This window comes from Aulonocara sp. 'chitande type north' Nkhata Bay, linkage group LG4 (assembly GCF_057382095.1).
Source record: "Aulonocara sp. 'chitande type north' Nkhata Bay isolate Kocher_YH1m ecotype deep benthic linkage group LG4, A_spYH_male_GT1.1, whole genome shotgun sequence".
In the NCBI taxonomy this organism is placed as follows: Eukaryota; Metazoa; Chordata; class Actinopteri; order Cichliformes; family Cichlidae; genus Aulonocara; species Aulonocara sp. 'chitande type north' Nkhata Bay.
In genome coordinates this window covers 13353936-13372513 of record NC_141347.1, presented here as the reverse complement: position 1 = coordinate 13372513, position 18578 = coordinate 13353936, and the positions used below count along the sequence as shown (strand labels likewise).

General features: G+C 41.8%; 1 protein-coding gene across 4 annotated transcripts; it reads right to left on the bottom strand.

The window, feature by feature from the left end:
* Nucleotides 1-1610: 1610 nt before the first annotated feature.
* On the bottom strand, nucleotides 1611-12440 carry cdc42ep1b (CDC42 effector protein (Rho GTPase binding) 1b). Of its 4 annotated transcripts, XM_086288548.1 has the most exons (5): nucleotides 12276-12440; nucleotides 11492-11662; nucleotides 7375-7890; nucleotides 5832-6386; nucleotides 1612-2962 (listed from the first exon to the last, which is right to left on the bottom strand). In XM_086288548.1, the coding sequence occupies exons 4-5, from the start codon at nucleotides 6283-6285 to the stop codon at nucleotides 2331-2333; spliced, it is 1086 nt and encodes a 361-aa protein (XP_086144674.1). In that variant the 5' UTR covers nucleotides 6286-6386; nucleotides 7375-7890; nucleotides 11492-11662; nucleotides 12276-12440; the 3' UTR covers nucleotides 1612-2330. The 4 variants fall into 4 exon arrangements, with proteins under 4 accessions (XP_086144677.1, XP_086144678.1, XP_086144674.1 ...); XM_086288551.1 differs by having other exon boundaries at nucleotides 1611-2962; nucleotides 5832-7890; XM_086288549.1 differs by lacking the exon at nucleotides 11492-11662.
* Nucleotides 12441-18578: the final 6138 nt, after the last annotated feature.

The following is an 18578-nucleotide window of genomic DNA, read 5'->3' as shown; positions in this document are numbered from 1 at the left end:
ACACAACACGGATTGTAGCTCCAGTTTGTCTTTAATGGTTGGAACCCTCCTGAAAAAGATTAATGTGTGTATGAGTGAGTAAATGAAGTCTCCCATGAAGAAATGCGGCTCTCAATGATGTCCCATTTTGTTCTTCATAGTATGTTTAATCTGAACTAAACTAAGGCTCGGCTATTTACTGGTTATTATGTAAGGTAGTTTTAGAAAATACATTGATCTGAGGGTTGTCATTGTTATATTTGTAGGCAAAGCAAGCACATCAGATCGACTGTAACAGCAGTTATGCTGAGTGTTGAGGTAGCACCGAGTGAAAATTTGGTCTTACTCATGCTCCTGATGCTACTGATGCTCCCAAAGCATTTCGCAAGCCAGCCAAAAGATGTAACAGTTCTAACTCAGCGGCTCCTCCTGATGGGACATATCTGAAACACCTCACCTAGGAGTGTCCAGCAGGCTTCTAGCTGGCCTAACAAACTCATTTAATCACACTGATAATCTCCATTTGGCAGCTAAATACATTTTAGCTCGCTTGCTGACAAAAAAAATGTACTTACACATACCAGTGTATTTATTCTATCACCACATGACCTGTGCAGCTGCAGAGCTTTGCTGTTTTTGAGGGATTCGTCTTAAATTCAGTTTTGCACACACATTTTCAGGTGTGCTTTTGCACGTCTTTGCAACAAGCGTGGTGAACACAGAGTTGTCGAAGACATGACTGAACCCAAAGAATCGGTCTACTACATTCACTATTAAACATTTACTTAAGTGACAAAAAATCATAAACTGTTTTCAAATAAATGAAAATTGAGAGATTAAGAGATTATGATTGTTAAATTAATGCATACAATGAAGTTGCCGGACATGCAGCTCCATTACGGTTTACCAAGAGAGGCTGCAGCAGCCTCAACATTACTTCTTCCAAATAAAAACCAGACCAGAAGTCAGGCTTAGTACACAACCTTGAAGGATGTATCAGTTCCTAAAATTAATCTGGAAGATAGATAAAAGAGGAGGTTTGTGGAGGAGTTATTATCAAGGATGCACAGGTGTTTTTTTTCTTGTTTTTCTTCTTCTTCATGTCTTTAGTTTTGCCTCCTGTCTTTTTGTTAGTGCCACTGTGTCCAAACCAAGCATCACAGCAGATCTTACTCTCATCTTATAAACCTTTGCTTTCACTCTTTCTGCTATCATTCTGTCACACATCATCCCTAACACAGGTCTCCACCTGCTCCACCCTGCCTGCTCTCTCTTCTTCACCTCTCTTGTGCACTGACCATTTCTTTGGATGGTTGTATTTAAACTCCTCTGCCTTAACTATCTCTGCTCCTTGCATGTTCTGTTTCCACCTGTCTCCCTCTAATTCAGACACACTTCTTTTGTAGAAGCGTTGTCACCTTTAGTGTATATGAGGCAGGGTGCACAGCTGAAACACTTCTCAGAGTTTCTTATTTATTATCACCGATGTCTGACGTTGTGCAGCACTTTATCACATTTAAACAGGACTTGTAAATAAGCTGACTCCGGCCACTGTAGTGGTGCAGACCATCCCCTCTCAAAGTAGGTCATGAGTCAAAGTGATTTACAGTCTGACTCATGACTGTTCACAGAGCCAATCAGAGTCTATGAGGCAGGATCACAGTAGACTGAGCTGCATTGTATCAGGATCAGCCACGTTTTATGTTTGCAGTAAAACATTAAGATAAGGAAATCCAGAGGACAGACTAATAGTGGGAGTGGGATTACATCATTAATGGATAATGTAAGCAGATATTTCATGTTTTAAATCAGTCTTTTATTACACCAGCCCACACTTTATTCAACATCGAGTCTAACACTGATACATGTTTACTGAGTATTATAGTTGTTACAGGAGGTCATCATATAGACTTTGGATTAGTATTAGAATTGAACCTGTAAAAAAACAAAATAAAAACAAAACAATCCCTTCTGTTAAATTTATTTACAGGGACTGTAATGTGTTAATATTGAAACATAATGCAGCTACTTTGTTCCTTTAAATCCCAGCTTCCCTTTGACACCTCAGCCCTGCGAACTCTTTATTGTTCTTTTAATTTGCTTCAGAACATCATGACTACATAGTGTTAGTTGTCTGTATACTGAAAAGCAACAAATAAATAGACAGTTTAATATCACAACAGCAGTGTTGTCCAGGAAGAGGGGGGAAGTCTGGCATCATGACTGAGTACTGGTCAGTTATTTCCGTGTATATGCATGTGTAAAGGATGAAGGATGTTTCTGAGGAACAGAAAGTCACACGTTCCTCCCTCGTGAACCCAGGTCGCTGGACAGTTTCAGAGTTTTGACATCTATACTTTTATCTCCTCCTCTTCTTCACTTAATTCGTGAGACGCTTCGCGGCTTTGGGAAATAGATTGGTTTGTACCGCTACTGCTCCTCCTCACTCCCTTCGTGAAGGATCCTCCACCGTAGTGGCGGGACAGCACGTCAGCAGCCTTCTGGAACCTTTCTGCCTCCATGACAGGCTCCGATCTATGAGGGGACTGAGCGGACGCATCCGGTGTCCTTACAGACTTCCTGTCCTCCTCCTCTGTCAAATCAGACGTACCAGAGCACCGCCTGTTGTTTGTGTCCTGCCCGATTGACCCGCTGCACACGGAAAGGTCAGGTGAGGTGACTAGAGGGGTCTGCACGGGCGTCTCTGTTAGCGAGCTGTTGTCGTCTCCCTCCTCACCCTGCTCTTCCTCCCCTGCCTCTTGGCTGTGATTGGATATCCGAAGGCGGTTGGGGTCGTCAATCAAGCCCAAGACCTCAGCCATGAGAGAAGGGCCGAGGTCCACAGTGAAGGAAGTGAGGGAGTCCGAGCGCGTACGTGTTAGCCTGCCACTGTCTGGTGCCGAGCCTTTCTGCGCGTTTCCATCATGGAATTGTCTGTCGATGCGGGAGAGGCGCGGCAGAGTGACAAACCCAGACTGCAGACCTGCAAACAAAGACAAAAAGATGTGAATTAATTATATTACCAAATCAAACGAATCCTTTTTTTGATCTGCGAACAAGAACAAACATAGGCTGAACCTCAGCTGATCATGAAATGACCACATGTTGCTTAAGTTGCTTATATCTGCCTACAATTACTACAAGCTGCTTTATAACACATCTCCCCTCCAGCTCCTCCCTGCAGTGCCATATACTGATCAGTGTCATATCTGCTCTCTACTCTGATCAGTCTGTTGGTCTTCTGCTGCTGGTCCTGCCTCCAGCTTTCCATGTATGCACATGTGAGGTGAGGACAGATCCTCGCTGCTTTTTACACTTTTTGAGTTACTTCAAAAACAATTATCTTTGCAGTCTGAATATCACGATCAGAAAAAGAATAATGCCTGTATGTTAAAAAAAATAATAATAAGCTTTAATTCTTGTGTGAGCTGGAGGTTATGTTCTGCAGTTTAGCTCTCTGACCAGAAGGGGGCAGCATGTAACAACCCACTGGTAATGTCAGGCTCCACGGTGCCTAACCAACGATAACTCACGCTGTCGTAAACACTGTGAATTAGTGTCACCATCACTTACTGTTAACTGTCAGTCAGCAGAAATGCAAGAGCAGTGAAGGGTGTTAAATGTTTTATAATGGAAGTCCAGCAACGTTAGTGAAGTGCTGGTGATGTTTGATTGATTTAGTTTTAAATTATATGTGTAAAAATTTGAGAAATAATGTTTAAGAAAAAAATCCAGACTGCAGAGCATCAGTGAAAAAACTATATTTGCAAATGACAACAGAGGGCGAATTCAAGACTGATAAGAAAAAGCTCGTGCCTTAGCTCACTGACTCTCTCTCTGATGGCTTACATCATCAACTTTGTGTGCATTCCTTATGAGGTGGGTAATAAATCTGGAGAGCAAAAGGGGATTTCCAGTCTCCACACTGCAGACCGCTGCCTGATAAGCTCTGAACACTCAGCAGATATAATGAATGGTGTGTTTATGGCGTTCACTGAGGCACACGCACACAGAGATGACAGGAAAAGCCCTGCGAGTCTTTCTCTTTCTTCCAAACCAGCTGTGTGTATGTGTAAGTGTGTGTGTTTATGGGCCTAATTGTGTACAGGGGTTGCCTTGGTGATTCCAAATGATTCAGAAGATGCCAGCGTGTTTACCGGTTGTCCTGGAGGAATGTGGGAATGGTGCTGAAAGAAGGGCAACCTCACCCTCTGTATTTATAGTCAAAGTCTGCTGGAGAGTGAGCTCAGACGACAATGAGAAATTGTATCATAGTAACAGTTTGAATTTGAAGAACATAGTTCATCTTGAATATGACAGCATGGCTTAGATACTGGCTCGCTGCCTGGTTATTTTGGAGCATCACATTTAATTTTCTATATAAATACCTTTTGCAGGAACTTCTATCTCAACAACAAAATAGCACAAATTGGCTGTGATGTTAATGTGGCATTGGAAAGCTTCTAAAAGACTAGAAGATCACGACGTCAAACTCATATAATCACCTTGGTTTGTGCCCCTCCTGCCAATACTAATCATTCTTATGCTACAATAGAAAACTTTGTCCCATGTGAGGTGAGGCGAAACCACGAGTTCCACATTTATCAAGGCTGTCAAATGTCAAATGTCAGACCAAGTACAAAAAAAAACCAGACGATGCTGATGTGTCGTAAAAAATAATAACTACAATTTCAGCAACAGGATGCAGTTTTTCGACATTCAGTCCGTCTGACTGGACAAATGTGGTATTCTCTATCCACACAGCTAACAGCACTGCTACTCTAAAACATGTTCTGGTTACATATTGTATTGTTTTTTGTAGTTCTATCCTCTCTGGCTGACCACACAAACTTCTCTACAGAGTTCAAAGGATTAAAAATATGCATCTGCTGGTGTCAATACAAAAACATCGTTCATAGAACTAATTATTCCAGTCCTTTAACAGCTTCACCGACTTCCTGTAAAATACCACACTCAGTCTAAGATTCTGCTTCTTACTTTAAAGTCTCACCATAGCATCGCACCTCCATTCCTATTTTCTCTCTGATGTTCTGCACACTTCCCCTCCTTTATATACTCATGGGATCCCTCTGTTGATCTCTTTAAACCACCTGCTCCTCTGACCACCACAAACTTTTGTGGAGCTTTTTTCTTTGGAATTCTCTCTTTTAAAGCTTCCCTGCTCTGTTTGATCTTTAATTCTATGATGTATTAACTTTTAATTTTGTTTCCACCTGTTATTTTATGAATACTGTGCCTTTTGGCATTTAATCGCTCAAAACCTTCAAATGTCAAGGCAATGTTCGTAGGCATGTTTTGACACATGTAGTCTAGCCTCTGTAGCCTCTGTTGGATAATAAAAACTAAAAAGATCAAGAATGTGTGTGAGATAAAGGAGGGGCTGAAGACTAAAGTATATTCATTATTATAAGAGGTAACAATTCTGGTTATCTTGCTGGGTTTATTTGTGAGGTTTCAGAAATAAGTTTCAAAATAAGCTTCTGTCACAACCTCACAGGTTTATCTGACGTAACAGGAACAAGCAATTTGTAAATGGATAGTGCTTCTAATGGCTTATATTGTGACCTTTGACCTTTTCAGCCAACTGTGCAGTCCCACTGTCAACACGAGCGCACGCAGTCTGTGCTCGAAGTCGATTAATCTGTGCCGCCGTAGCTCGTGTGACACTCTTTCAGATAACACGCTGCTGCCTTCTTAATAAACCGTTATATTTGCGTATGATCGGCGCCTCTACATTTTCTCTGCTCACTTTTAATGAAGATAATCTCACCGCTAAGATGCTTTACATAAGTCCAGTCCCATGCTGGAAGTGATTATCTGTATTATCTCACCATATGTGCAGAAGGAATCGTCTGTTGAGCTGATGGAGCTGGGGAACAGCACCCTCTGCAGGCACCCATTAGATGAGTCTATGTTCAGCTGGGGCAAGGAGATCGCATTCTTGATGATAGGTGAGATATCTGGCGGCGGGGAAGACAAATCGCGAGAACCCCCTCGTGGCCGCGGACCAGAAGTCTTGCGCACATGCCGAAAGGTGCGTGTGAAGAATCCTGTTGTTTTGGAGCTGCTCGCTGAGTCTGGACTTCCTGGCTCCCTGATGCCTCCGTAGTTGCTGAGGAAGGAAGTGTCGCCAAACACATCCCCGCCACGACCGACGTGCATGGTGTGGCGGAAATCTCCCAGCGGTGGGCTGATCATGTCCACAGAGAGGTCGCTCTTGAAGCGACGTTTCCCTTGAGAGCCAGACACAAGGCCTTTAATCCCTGGCAGCTTTCCAAGACTCATAGTGGCAAAGAAAAGTTGCGTAATTTCCCTTTAAAATTTGAATGGAAACGCCTGGACTCTGATTACACGTCAGTCAAGTCTGAAATCCAGTTTGGGGTCCACTGGAAAAAAAAAAAAGAAGGAAAAATTGAAAAGCCTGGACAGCGAGGAGAGAGAACAGAAATATGTGGTCGTTCAGTCAGCAGAGAATGTGTGTATAATCAATTCTCAATACAGTCACAGCCAGCTATTCATCCACTGCCTGCCCCCGGCGTCCTTTTACATCTCCACTCTAAGATGCCAAAATGAATGTAGAGCCATCCCCGTCTATTTCACCCTCTCTGTCTCCACTCATTCACCGCTGCTTTTGTCCAAAATGACCAAACGTACTTCTACTGCGCAACTGTAGATTTCGGTGATGACAAAATAACAAAGATAAACGTCAAACCACGCTTCCTCTGGTTACCTCAGCCTGAGAGCATAAGGCTGACTGAGTAGTTATTCAGCAAATTAAGAAAAGAAAATCACTTCACAGCTGAAAGGACACTCAGCTGTCAGACAGCTGTTTGAAAACAATAAACCAGGCTGGTTTTTATAGTGCTTTCACTTAATTTAATCCTTTGTTTACTCTTGAAGAACTTAAATTTTGCTTGCACACATTAAGAGAATTGTGTCACCAGGAAGTCTTATGAAGGTGTGCTTAATTTCCCTTTTATGAGGCTTTTACACAGAAACAAACAGCAGACATTAAAGGGTATAACAGAAATATTACTACATTCCTTCACTTGACGTACTTTCTCTTCTCACTATTGCTGATAGCCTAAATTAGCCTAAATTTGAGACAAACACTTGAGTGTGTGCCTGAGGTGTTACTCAGGTCTCTGTGGTTTCTAACCGCACTTTAGCAACCCATGAACATTGCATGCACACGGGGCAAGCAGTGATGAAATGCAAGCATCCTGAATCACTGAATGGAAATTGTCAGTCTTTTGCTTTTATTGGTCAGTGAGCTTTATCTTGCTTGAGGTTCACAAGCTTTCAGGTACTTTCTGTAAAAACTCAAAAAATACAGCTGAAATTTAACACTGCTGCATTTCCGATATTGCTTACTGGCATTAAGTGTTTGTTCTGAGAGGGTCTTAAGTGTCTTATCCACTGCGCTGTTCTCCACTTGTCTTCCTTAGTGTCCGAGCAAACAAAAAACAGAGCGTCCGCTGCCATGCACAGTCTACCGCTGAAAAGATTTATCCATGTGTGGCACCACACTGTCCACAGGACATCCTGTCCCCAGGCCTTGTCGCCCGGCTTCTTTGTCCTCTGTTCCCTGTTCCCTGTGCACCCAAGAGGTAAAACCTTTTGAGAGCCAACGAAAGCAATCAGAGCAAAAGAAGAAGGCTGATGCGCTCTTGGAAAGGGCAATAAAGTAAAGCGGTGTAATCCAGTAACTGTTTCGTCTGCATCGTTCTGGGAGAACGATAAAGCTCCTTCAGGATTGTCCGTGCACTGGATTAGCTGCTAATCCCTTCTGTCTTCCCTCCCTCTCGGACTCCCTTACTAGCCTTCTTCAATCCACTTAGGACTTCAGTGTTTGCCAGGTAGGTTTTCATTCAGTTCACATGGGGCAAGCTAAAGATTAGGGAGAAAAAAGGAGAGAGATGAGAGTTACACGCAAGACCAAACCCTAAACAAGGAGTTTTCAGGCAGACATAAATGCATCAGAGCTCTAATATGTTGCACTGCTGGGATTATTTGCTGGGAAGTCTGTGACCGAACTTGACAAATAAAACCTGACGGGGAGCTTACAGAGGTCTTCTGTGTGTACTTAGACTCACCTCCTTACCCTTTACACACTTTTGTAGTTTAGAATCTGATTTAGTTTAATGTTGAAGCAGTGACTCGACAGGTGGGGAAATAATCAGCTCTTTGAATAAACGACTCTCCAAAAACATCCGAAGGTCCCCAGGTTCTGTTTTTCCTGGACACACTTAGAGGACTGTCTTCCTTCCTGCTGAACGAATGAATCCAAGGCAAAAGGAGCACTAGTAATCTCCAAACACGAGACCTTTCAACAACACAGCCAGCGATGGATTAACAGCACAGGCTGCAGGAGTTACTAGCCGAGGCTGCTGCCAGGCCAATCTGGAAGTGTGATCTAAGAACTTAAGTAAGATGATGGCACCACGCTTGCTGGGCATAGGTATGAACTAAGATCGCTTTCTATTCATTTTTGGTTACTGATAGAGTTCCAGCACAAAGATTTTGAAACAGATAACATTTACTGACCTGAAGAAGGGAAAGAAATCAGAGGAAAAAGTGGACATATTTGCAGAAAGAGCCAATATCCATTCATACAAGAAGAGGGAAAGTCTGGGGATTTGACCACTTCTGATCTCTCAGCTCAGCTTAATAATACTTAGCTTTAGTGATTTGGGCCTGTGCAGCACAAGAAGGTGAGTGACAGATAACCATTAACCTCAGAGGCAAACATGCAGTGTAGATGACAACACCAGCCTTGGAAAGAGTTGGATTGGAAACTGCTTTGTGCTGTTGGGAGTTTTAGATTAAATCCCCAACTTTTGAATTCCTTCAATTAAAATAAAAAATATGACTAGCTTTTTGTTTTTATTCCTATTTCCTAACACATTAGTATTACATATGAACGAGTGGAGCACCCTTTCAGGCAGAGTGCAACTTGTGTTTTTGGAGCTAAAATTTACAGATGTCCCATAAACACATCACGTGCAGGCACTCATGACCTCAGAGTTTTGAAAACAGGGACGTTAGGAAGATTCAGTCGCTGCAGTAAATGCTTGTGTCTGTGTGATTGTGGCTTCAACATGTTGCTGTGTAGAACAGGCAGAATGGTTTGCAGCTTTCTAAAAACTGCTGATCCAAACATGTCCAGCTTTCTTTGTGGGGAGCAGAGTAATGACATTTAAAAAAAGACAACTTTATGGCCTGTCCTCACTTTCTACACCCATTGAAAAAGACTTTTTGAGAATTCGGTCTAAGTTTTAGGTTTGGGTTTAGAACTAGGCCGGGGTTAAGTTAACAATTTTGTCAATTTGTTCTGATGGTTAAATTTAGAAGTAAGAAGCTTGGCAATTATTTAATGTCAATGATCGCAAAGATAACTAAACAAATGTGCACCTGTGTTTCTATGTGCCCCTCCCACTACACACAGAGTGGAGCAGCTAGCAGTCACTCTAGGGCAGGGTTGGAGTGTTAACTTTTCCAAGTTAACCACATTAGAAACTGGGACTGTTGTGGAGGGCTGCATCAATGAACTCAATTCAATTCAATTCAATTTTATTTACATAGCCCCAATTCACAGTCATAGCTGCCTCAATATTCTGCTTATTATGAATTTTATCTCTATGTAAGCATTTTTGGTGCAGCCATCCACAACAGTCCCAGTTCCACATGAGGCCCGTTTGGCAAAATTAATTGCACACCCCTGCTCTAGAGTAAACGCTGCATAAACACTGGCATCATGGAACAACTTTTCGCGTACATATAAGAAGCACTGGTAGAACTGGCCTCAAACTCGGTGCTGCACTCACTCAGGTTCCTAGCGATGTTTGACAAGGACCATATGAATCGCTATCGATGCAAATGAAAAGCAAACACAGGGACAAAGTCTCCTTGAATTATTACTACTAAGTGTGTTAATCAATCACAGCTTCTCATGGTGCAGCTATTATGTTTCTCCAGCTCTTCTAGCTGCCAAATTCTTCTAGGTACATAACAGACTTTTATATAATCTTCTTCCCCCTCCCCTCTTGTGACTTTGTGAGCAGTAATTCAGCTCAGCTCTCCATGTAAAATTAAGTGTAATTCCGGCACATAAACTCAGTTTGGAAACTTCAGTCCTACAATTGGCCTTGTTAGGAACACACAGAAAGACGTTTAGATGTGCTAAACATGCTAATTATCCCTAAATTGAACCTGCGGGCATCCGTAAACAAACCTGTTTCACATGAGCGGCCGGGCTGATTGCAGACACAGTGGCAAACATGCAGGTCTGAAAAGTGTAATGGGAACAGCGTGCAGCTGGGAGAGCAGACCGGACGCCATCAATTATGTGCATCAAATAAAGGATCTGGGGACGCTGATGAGAAGCACATTTATACCTCCGTCTTTAAGTGTGTGTCCCCCTCGGCTTCTATTTTAGGCTTTCACTTTAATTAATCTCACTGTCCTTTGTCTCTGTCTTTCCCTATGTCACAAAAACACACACACTGTCAAACATGCTTCCTGTCTCTGTCAGTCACCCAGCTGCAAGTGGAATTACCGCGTTAGTTAAACATCTGGTACCACAGACCCACAAACTGCAAAAATGGGCTCTGGAGACATCTGAGAGGCTGGCAGCGAAACATGGTCGCATGTAGACTTATATGGAGATGCAAGGCTGAGTCAGAGTGGATCAGCTCTGAAGTTGCTTCCTCCCCTGGACCGGAGGGCCGTCGTCCTCTTAGAGCACTGCACCAGCAAACTGCGGTTGAGGTCAGAGCACCCTGACCATTACACACAGCTCAAAAATACAGCATGCGCTCACTTTACAAGGATCGACTGCTGCAACGTGGCAATGCACTTCACGGCCTGCCATGAGGGTGTCTGTGCTGCACACGTTCAAGAGCACTATACATGATTTGACTCTGTCAGTGATGACTGAGAGGTGTGACATCTGGGTTTACGCTGATTCAACTGATATCACAGTGCGTACATGGAAGCGCTCACTTGTATATGACCTTTCTTTTCCTTCCTCTGTCGCGTACCTTGATGTTCTCTTGAGTCAACAAAACTTGTGCAGAAACACTGAAGATAACAACACTAACACTCCCCGACGGGTTCACTAACTTATTTTTTAGTGCACAAATACTGTGAGGAAAGCACTGCAAAACAACTGCAGGGTAAGCAAACACATCAGTCACTGTGGCCTTGTTTAACACTCGCCATCTGTCACTAGTTTCATGAATTCCTTTTTTTATGTTTGGGACTTGGGTCAACAAAACTCTGGGGAAACAAGGCCCGGCAACAGTTACGTGCAAACACGTCTGATTCTCTTTGAGAGCATCGCCTGACAAAGGCTATAATGAAATCTGCCAAACTTCCATCAAGCAAACACAATGAGAAGGTGCAGTTGATGAAATATTAAACTGGCAGTTTAAAGGAGTAATTATTAAGCACATAAAGCATGTTTAGTTCATTGTCCTCGTTCACTCACCATCCTCAAGAGAGGTCAGCGATTAACACAGGCCCAAGCCTCTGAAAGGACTCCAGTTGTTTAGATGGTTGAAGGGCAGCCTCTCTAACAGTGACGCCAGCTCCCTGACAGGCTGCCAGCCCAGTGATCTGAGACCTGGCACAAATCTGGGACAGTTGTTCTGTGGCTCAGCTGGAGGAGAACACCAACCAATTGATTTAAAACGCTTAAACCAAACAAAATCTCACCACCTCAGTGCACGTTAAGGGCTTTACAGTCACTTCTGTTTTAATTTGATTAAAAACACAAACCACCTCTGAGTTTGTGGGAAGTGACGCTGTTAAAGAGGATGTACAGAAAAAGTTACGCAAAAAGTCACTTCAAATGAAGTGACTGACAAGCTCGGGGATACAGAGAGACGTTTACTGAACAATGATGCTGCATTTGGATTGATACACCTGCAATATATGAACGGTGTGAAGCTTGGATAGCGCTTTTTGTTTGTTTCTTTGTTACTTTGCAGAGACAAACGGACTCTGTCATTGGAACAAAGGCGTGTAACAGGTTATTACAACTGAATAAGACGCAAAAGTGAAACAGCTCCATGCTGTTCTTCTCATACACTGAATGCATGCCTAAAAACGCACACACTGGAGCGTAAATTCATAGGAACACTTTATTCAGACCGCGTAACTGCACCTCGGCTATAACTTTTGCTGTTCTTATCGCAGGCTCATTAGCAGTTCTCGGTACATTTCAAGCCACATGCACAAAGCCATTAACAAACTCCCTCGATTAATCTTACCTTAGAGAAAAGAAGGGAAAAAACGCAGAGAGCGGATTCTAAAAAAATTCGAGGTTACCATCTATTTTCGTTTTCATCCTGCTCGGTTTGCGGCGTGCACCGTAAGTTTCTGCTGGGACATCAGTGCACCGCAGCAGCGTAGCGGATCCGTGCTGGTGCTGCTGCTGCTGCTGGCAAGTGAACTGGAAGGGGATGGGGAGGAAGAGGAGAGAGAGAGAAAGAAGGGTGTGGGTGGAGGTGGTAGGAGGACCTCGGAAGTGTGAAACCCTGCCTTATGCATGTATGTTATAGGTGAAGCAATGCAAAGCTAAAACCTGACCGAGAAGGATCAACATTAACTCAACATAAGAGGAATGAAAAGAAGAAAGAGTGTGAACAACGTGCAGATCTGTTCATCAGGCTTGTGATAAAGCAGAACGACTCAAACAGCAGAAATAGCTGACACAGTCACAGGCAGGTGTGAGCCTCATGGAGGGCTGGAGGCTTTAATAAGAAACTATAGTGGCCGTACCCACACTGTCCAGCCACTGTGAGGTTATACTTATAAATATGAGCACATGTCTAGAAGTTTTGCTCTTGTTTATTTTATTTTTTTTAATGTGCATTTACTTCCTGTCTGAACTCATCTGCATCTTTGGCCCTGCCTTTGGGCAGGAAGCAGTAACTCTTTATCAAAAACATGACCTGATATGTGCAGCAAATACACAGACACATGCACACGCCCTGACCTTTATTCAGATTTCCTCATATCTGCATAGATGTCATCTGTGGGTTTGTGGCTTTTTGAGGAGAAAAAATACACTCGTGGCCAAGCTTATGTGGGCATGCAACTATCTGTTTGCAGGTAGGTGTGTGATTGTGTGGGATATCTGTGTGAACAGCTCTTTAACAAAGCACATATCTCACACATATATCCACAGCAGACACAGAATAATTCTTTACTTTAAATCTGTTAAACCTTTGCTTCAGTTGACATCCATCAAACTCTTTAATATGACTTTTTAGAAGAGTTTTGGTGCTTCTTATTCTCACTAGTTTTGCTCTTTTAAACTGAGATTCAGAGGTTAAATTATCCCCGTAGGTCCACTAATGCCTACTTATCACTCACACCAGCTGTTGTAGTCCCAGAAATGAAAAAAAAAGAAAAGTCTAAAGATTTGACTGGATAAACAGAAGCCCAGATGTCTGATCTGATTACCTTATGATGTATATATGACAATGAAAAATCATTTTGAAACCTGCAAAATACGATCTCATTGCAAATGTTAAAGAGCAAGATAAAAAAGGGGGGATTGTGGGAGAGAAGCTGATAGGTCAGATGAAGTTGGTAAAGGGGAGGCGCTTGAAGAGAAGCAGATGTGATGAAGGGAGACGGTACTGCGGACGGATACGAGACAAGGTTTCATCACTGCTGTGTTAATCTGAGTGGTTGAGCAGCTCCCACTGACAAGTATCACAGGCTCTCTGATGAGCAGTGGAAAAAAAAAAGAAACAGAAGACAGAGGGAGTGAGCAATAACAGGAAGTCAGGCACCATAAACTATTGTGCTGAAAATATTGTCTCTGCTCAGGAGTGTTTGAGATCACGTTTTGAATTCTTGCACAAGCAAGTTATGGCAGAAATGGGCTCAAGCATGGATTAAAGAGGACAAACTGACCAAAAAAACCCCACAAAAAACACACACAAAGCTTGAAAAAGAGGAGGAAAGAGAAGGGGGTGAAGAGGAAGGAATGCTAGTCAAACAGGATGAGAAGTCTCAGACAGACGAAGGCTTTCTGCACAGGAAATGGCTTTCTCGCAAATCAGAGAGGACGCCAAGAAGTTAAAACTCCTTTCAGATGCTGAAATTCATTTAGCAGTTAACGTCTCACTATCGCCATCGGCCTGTCAGTGTAATGAGCTCATCCAGTATAAACACATTTAAACAAATTAGCTATGGTTAAATATAAGGGTGATTTCACTTTGCACTTGGCTCCTGATTTAGAGACCAGATACAGGGTAGACTCCTGATCTCCACAAACCCAGATGTGCGTTTGTAGAAGACTCTGAAGGTGATATATGGAAGGTTTAAAAGGGACAAAAAAGAAGCTGATCTCTCTGTCTTTGCTGGATCTACGCTCCTGTTTTGGATGGATTCAGGCCTGCCAGGAAGCTGAGTGTTGGCTCGGAGACAATAGAGTATTGTAAAGCAAATCCTCAGTGCTTTCTAGGCTGCAATAAAACAACAGGCATGAACACAAAGACGCATGCTGAAACACTTTGTTTTTAGATACCGGGGTTTAAATTTAGGAGAGCCGTGTTTTTTAAGACAATAACGTCTGACGCAGATTATCTGTTTATTCTATTCTATAATTATACTGAGATCATTCCCTGGAAACTTTGCAACAAAAAGTTTCTCACCTTTTGCATCACATCAGCATTTTTGCATCAGAACTTTGTTAAACTCTTCCTGCAAAGTAATCTACCTCTTAGCTGTTGATCCACTAAGTCTCCAAGAGAAGCCCAGAGAGGCAAGCCAGATGTTTTTTTATGATGATGCAGATCTTTTGCAGGTTCTTTTTAGAGGTCAAGGAAATTATATATAAATAAAAATATTTAAAACTACCAAAACACGCAAAGGCTTAAGGTTGTGAGGGTTAATTACAGGACTTTTTCTGTGACCTCCTGCTAGAAAGCCATCTCTGTTAGTAGTCTCACACAAAGCAATGCGCCCCAGAGATGCTCTAACATGGGTTTGTGATGCTAAAGAAAAAATATGAGAATAATGAGGAGTAATTGGTAAGCCTTGACATTTGGCTTGAGCTAAAGTTGAACCCCAGTGTCCAGGGCAAAATTCCAGTATTTGACCCACACATCTACCCCTCCCACGTTCAGGGACGTTGCTCTTTAGTTCTTCAGCAAAAGCCATGGGGTTGTGCAATTCATAGTTTTGTGGTTAAGTTTTACAAACAAACACTTTAAAAAAGAAGAACCACAAAGACGGAAAGAAAGCAGCTTTTTCACCAGTTCCTGAGAAAACATTTTTCCTCAACCAGTTTCTACCAGTTAAAAACAAAGAAGTCAACAAATTATCCCGGCTGAGCCCTTTTCGAACCTTAATTTATGTCTTAAAGGAAATAAATAAATTTAGATCAGACTGAAAATGTGCCTAATAACAATGGTGATTTAAAATGTGGGGAGCTTTTATATGAGTGGGGTATCACACAATTATTGGTGCGTTTCTGCAGTGTGCTTTAGAAAAACAAGAATCTGGACATTTCAATGCATTGCATCACATAGTGTCCAAAAATTCAATTTGCATGTGTGTGCTGCATGTCTCTGTCAATTTTCTAAAAAGTGTGCATGCATGTATGAAGCTTTACTTTGCTCTGTAGGAAGCCACACTCCAGCTCAGTGATTCTCACCTTCTGCAGTGACAGAAAACAGCATAAGTAAGTGAGGGCACAGTTTTTTGCATGACCTTTTTAAAAGCCAGGAGGAATCATTAGAGATACAAAGACTCAGCAAGAGTTAATCTCTTGTCCCTTTATGTCTGCCTGTGGAGACAGATGACGGTGCCTAGGAGCACCGGTGAGAAACCAGCCATTGTTCTCACAGAAATAGTTGCTCCTGCTCAGCGCGTACACCCAGATGCTGAGCTGGATATGAAAACAAAGGATATGTCAAAGATTATGAGCAACAACTAGATGGCTTCTTGAAATCTTACTGAATAACTTAACCCAACTAATACTCTCTCCAGGAGGGTTGATTGTCCTGTTGGTGAGTTTCATTGATGCCAGTTAACATGAAAAAGCCAGTGGTATGTGACCCAGCAGCAGGTGTGGCATCTGTCAAACCTTTGACCTTGGACAGAAAACAATGACACCCATATGCTATCTCTGCTTTTGTCCTCTTCAACTTTACATAAAGCACAGAAGCAGGAGCTGCCACAGAAAATAACACCGGGCATGTTGACATGTGAGCTTAAATACTCAGAAAAACGAGTGGAATCCAAAAAGACCAGAAAAATATATATAATGTGTATTGTGACGGTTTTATTACTATATAACCCTGATTCTGTTTTAAGGCAACTTTTAGCATGCGGTTATAGCAAAAGATGCCTTTTTAACACTGCGTATCTGAAAATTGATGTGCAGCGGTTTGTAAAGTTGTCTGTGTCTGCATTTCAAATGTGTGGTGAAGCTCAGATTTAGACAGCCCTGTTACACCCTGTAATTCTACTCAAACCTCACTGCCCTGGAAGGAGAGTGACAGGAAGAGGAGCAGGCCGGGGCGCCAGTTTTCACTGGCACCACAAAGATGTTTGTGTGTGCGTGTGCGAATATTTGTCTGTGTTGGTTTATCTAAATGTGAAAACAGACTCTAAGCAGCATAATGGGTCAATTAAGGATGATTGATGCCGTGTTTTAGTGTGGGGGAAAGGTTACATTTAGTGGTTGACGTTACTTTTGGACTAAACTACCTTTTTTTACTACTAGAGCGTACATTAAGAGTTTATATTTGCCTTTCACACAGCTCTAGATGTGTGCGTCCGTTTGTGTTGTATAATCCCAACTACAAACCAAAGACATTTTCCTCTTCTTTCATTCCAGCAGCTGCAAAACAGCCTGACCAAGACCAATAATGCATGATTTGTATAAAGAAGGAGACACCAAATTGATTATGCACTGTGTTGTGACTACAATACTGGCAAAAGAGCCAACCGCCATTTATATTTTGCCAGGAAAAATATATATGGAAATACATATGCCCCTACCAACCACAACCTGGGACTACCTCAAGTAGACTAGTATACTATTTTCCAGGGAACACTGTTGGAACACTTTTTTTTTTTTTTGTCTATCCTGTTACCTATTTAATATTACCTTATTGTTAGGGCTGTTTTTGTTGTGCATCTGCACTTTATTGTTGTCAATGTCTACGCATGGGACAGTGTGAAACGTAATTTCAATTCCTTTGTGTCAGAGATTTACAGTTAACAAACAGTCAGGTGAATAAACAACAATGAGACACTTGTGTAGGTTAACGTGCTGCACGGGTGAAAAGCTCAGAGCAAATCACACCGAACTGAAGTATTTGTTTATTTTTCGTTTATAGCAAGTACATTTGAAGAAATTGACAAATAAAGTTTTCTATTCTATTCTATTCTATTCTATTCTATTCTATACGCAAACATAGAGTTTGTACAATTCTAACGAGCTTGAAAGTGAATATTTGATCTATTTGGCACCTCTGTTCTTTAAGTAGTCTTCAGGAATAGTTCTCCAGGTTTCTTGAAGGACATCAAAGCTCTTCTTTAGATGCTGGCTGCCTTTTGTTTTGTTGCTTTAATAATGTTGAGGTCCGGCCTCTGGGGAGGCCAATCCATGACTGATGTCAGTGTTTATTGTGTGTTTTTCTATCCCGGTAGTGTGTTTGGTATCACTGTCATGCTGACAAACGAATGAGACACGTTCTAAATTGTATTGCATACTGGATAAAAGTCTGACGGTACTTTTCTGTGTCCAACATTTTTGACGAGAATTGAAATATTTCAATTTCTATTATCTTTAGCACTTTTCATAAATTCAACTAAAGAAATGGGAACAAATTATTTTTAACAGGCTGCTAATTACAAAGTGTCTAAAAGTTATATTTTTGATAAGTTGACACAACACTGGTACAAACCTCGATGTGCCACGTCAGGTACAAGGACTGGACTAAAAAAATGAGTGAAAAGCAGCAAATGTCTAAAGAAAACTGTCACAGACTTTCAGGAAACCCAGAGAACTATTGCTCAAGACGCCTTGAATAAAGTATAACAAAGTCTGGCTCCTTGGAAGCTAAATATAAATGATGTGTGGCACAAGACCTTTGAGCAGCACTGTGTATAATAATATTTTACAAAAGCAGGTCAGTTTAAGGCAATTAAAAATACCACCATAACAAGAAGGTTATCAGATGTCATCCCACACATTGTTTTTCTAGGCATGATGTTTGCTTTGCTAAGAATTTCTTCCTTCACTCTGATGTTCTGGTGATTATCGATGTTGATTCCATGCTAAACAGGAAATTGCATATAACTGTGGGATATTTACAAGATCTCATTAAGCTATGCTGGAGTTCCCACATTAGAGGAAAAGCAAGTGTATTTCTTGGTCGTGGGAATCTAATCAGGCTTTTTTTTTACAAATCTATCTTCCTCTTTACCAGTAGGGAATAGTTGCTACACATCATTTAATATTAATATTAAATATTAATTTCTCACTTATAAACTTTATCTTAAAGTATCCCTTATCAGCAGCCTGATCAGTCAGGGGATCT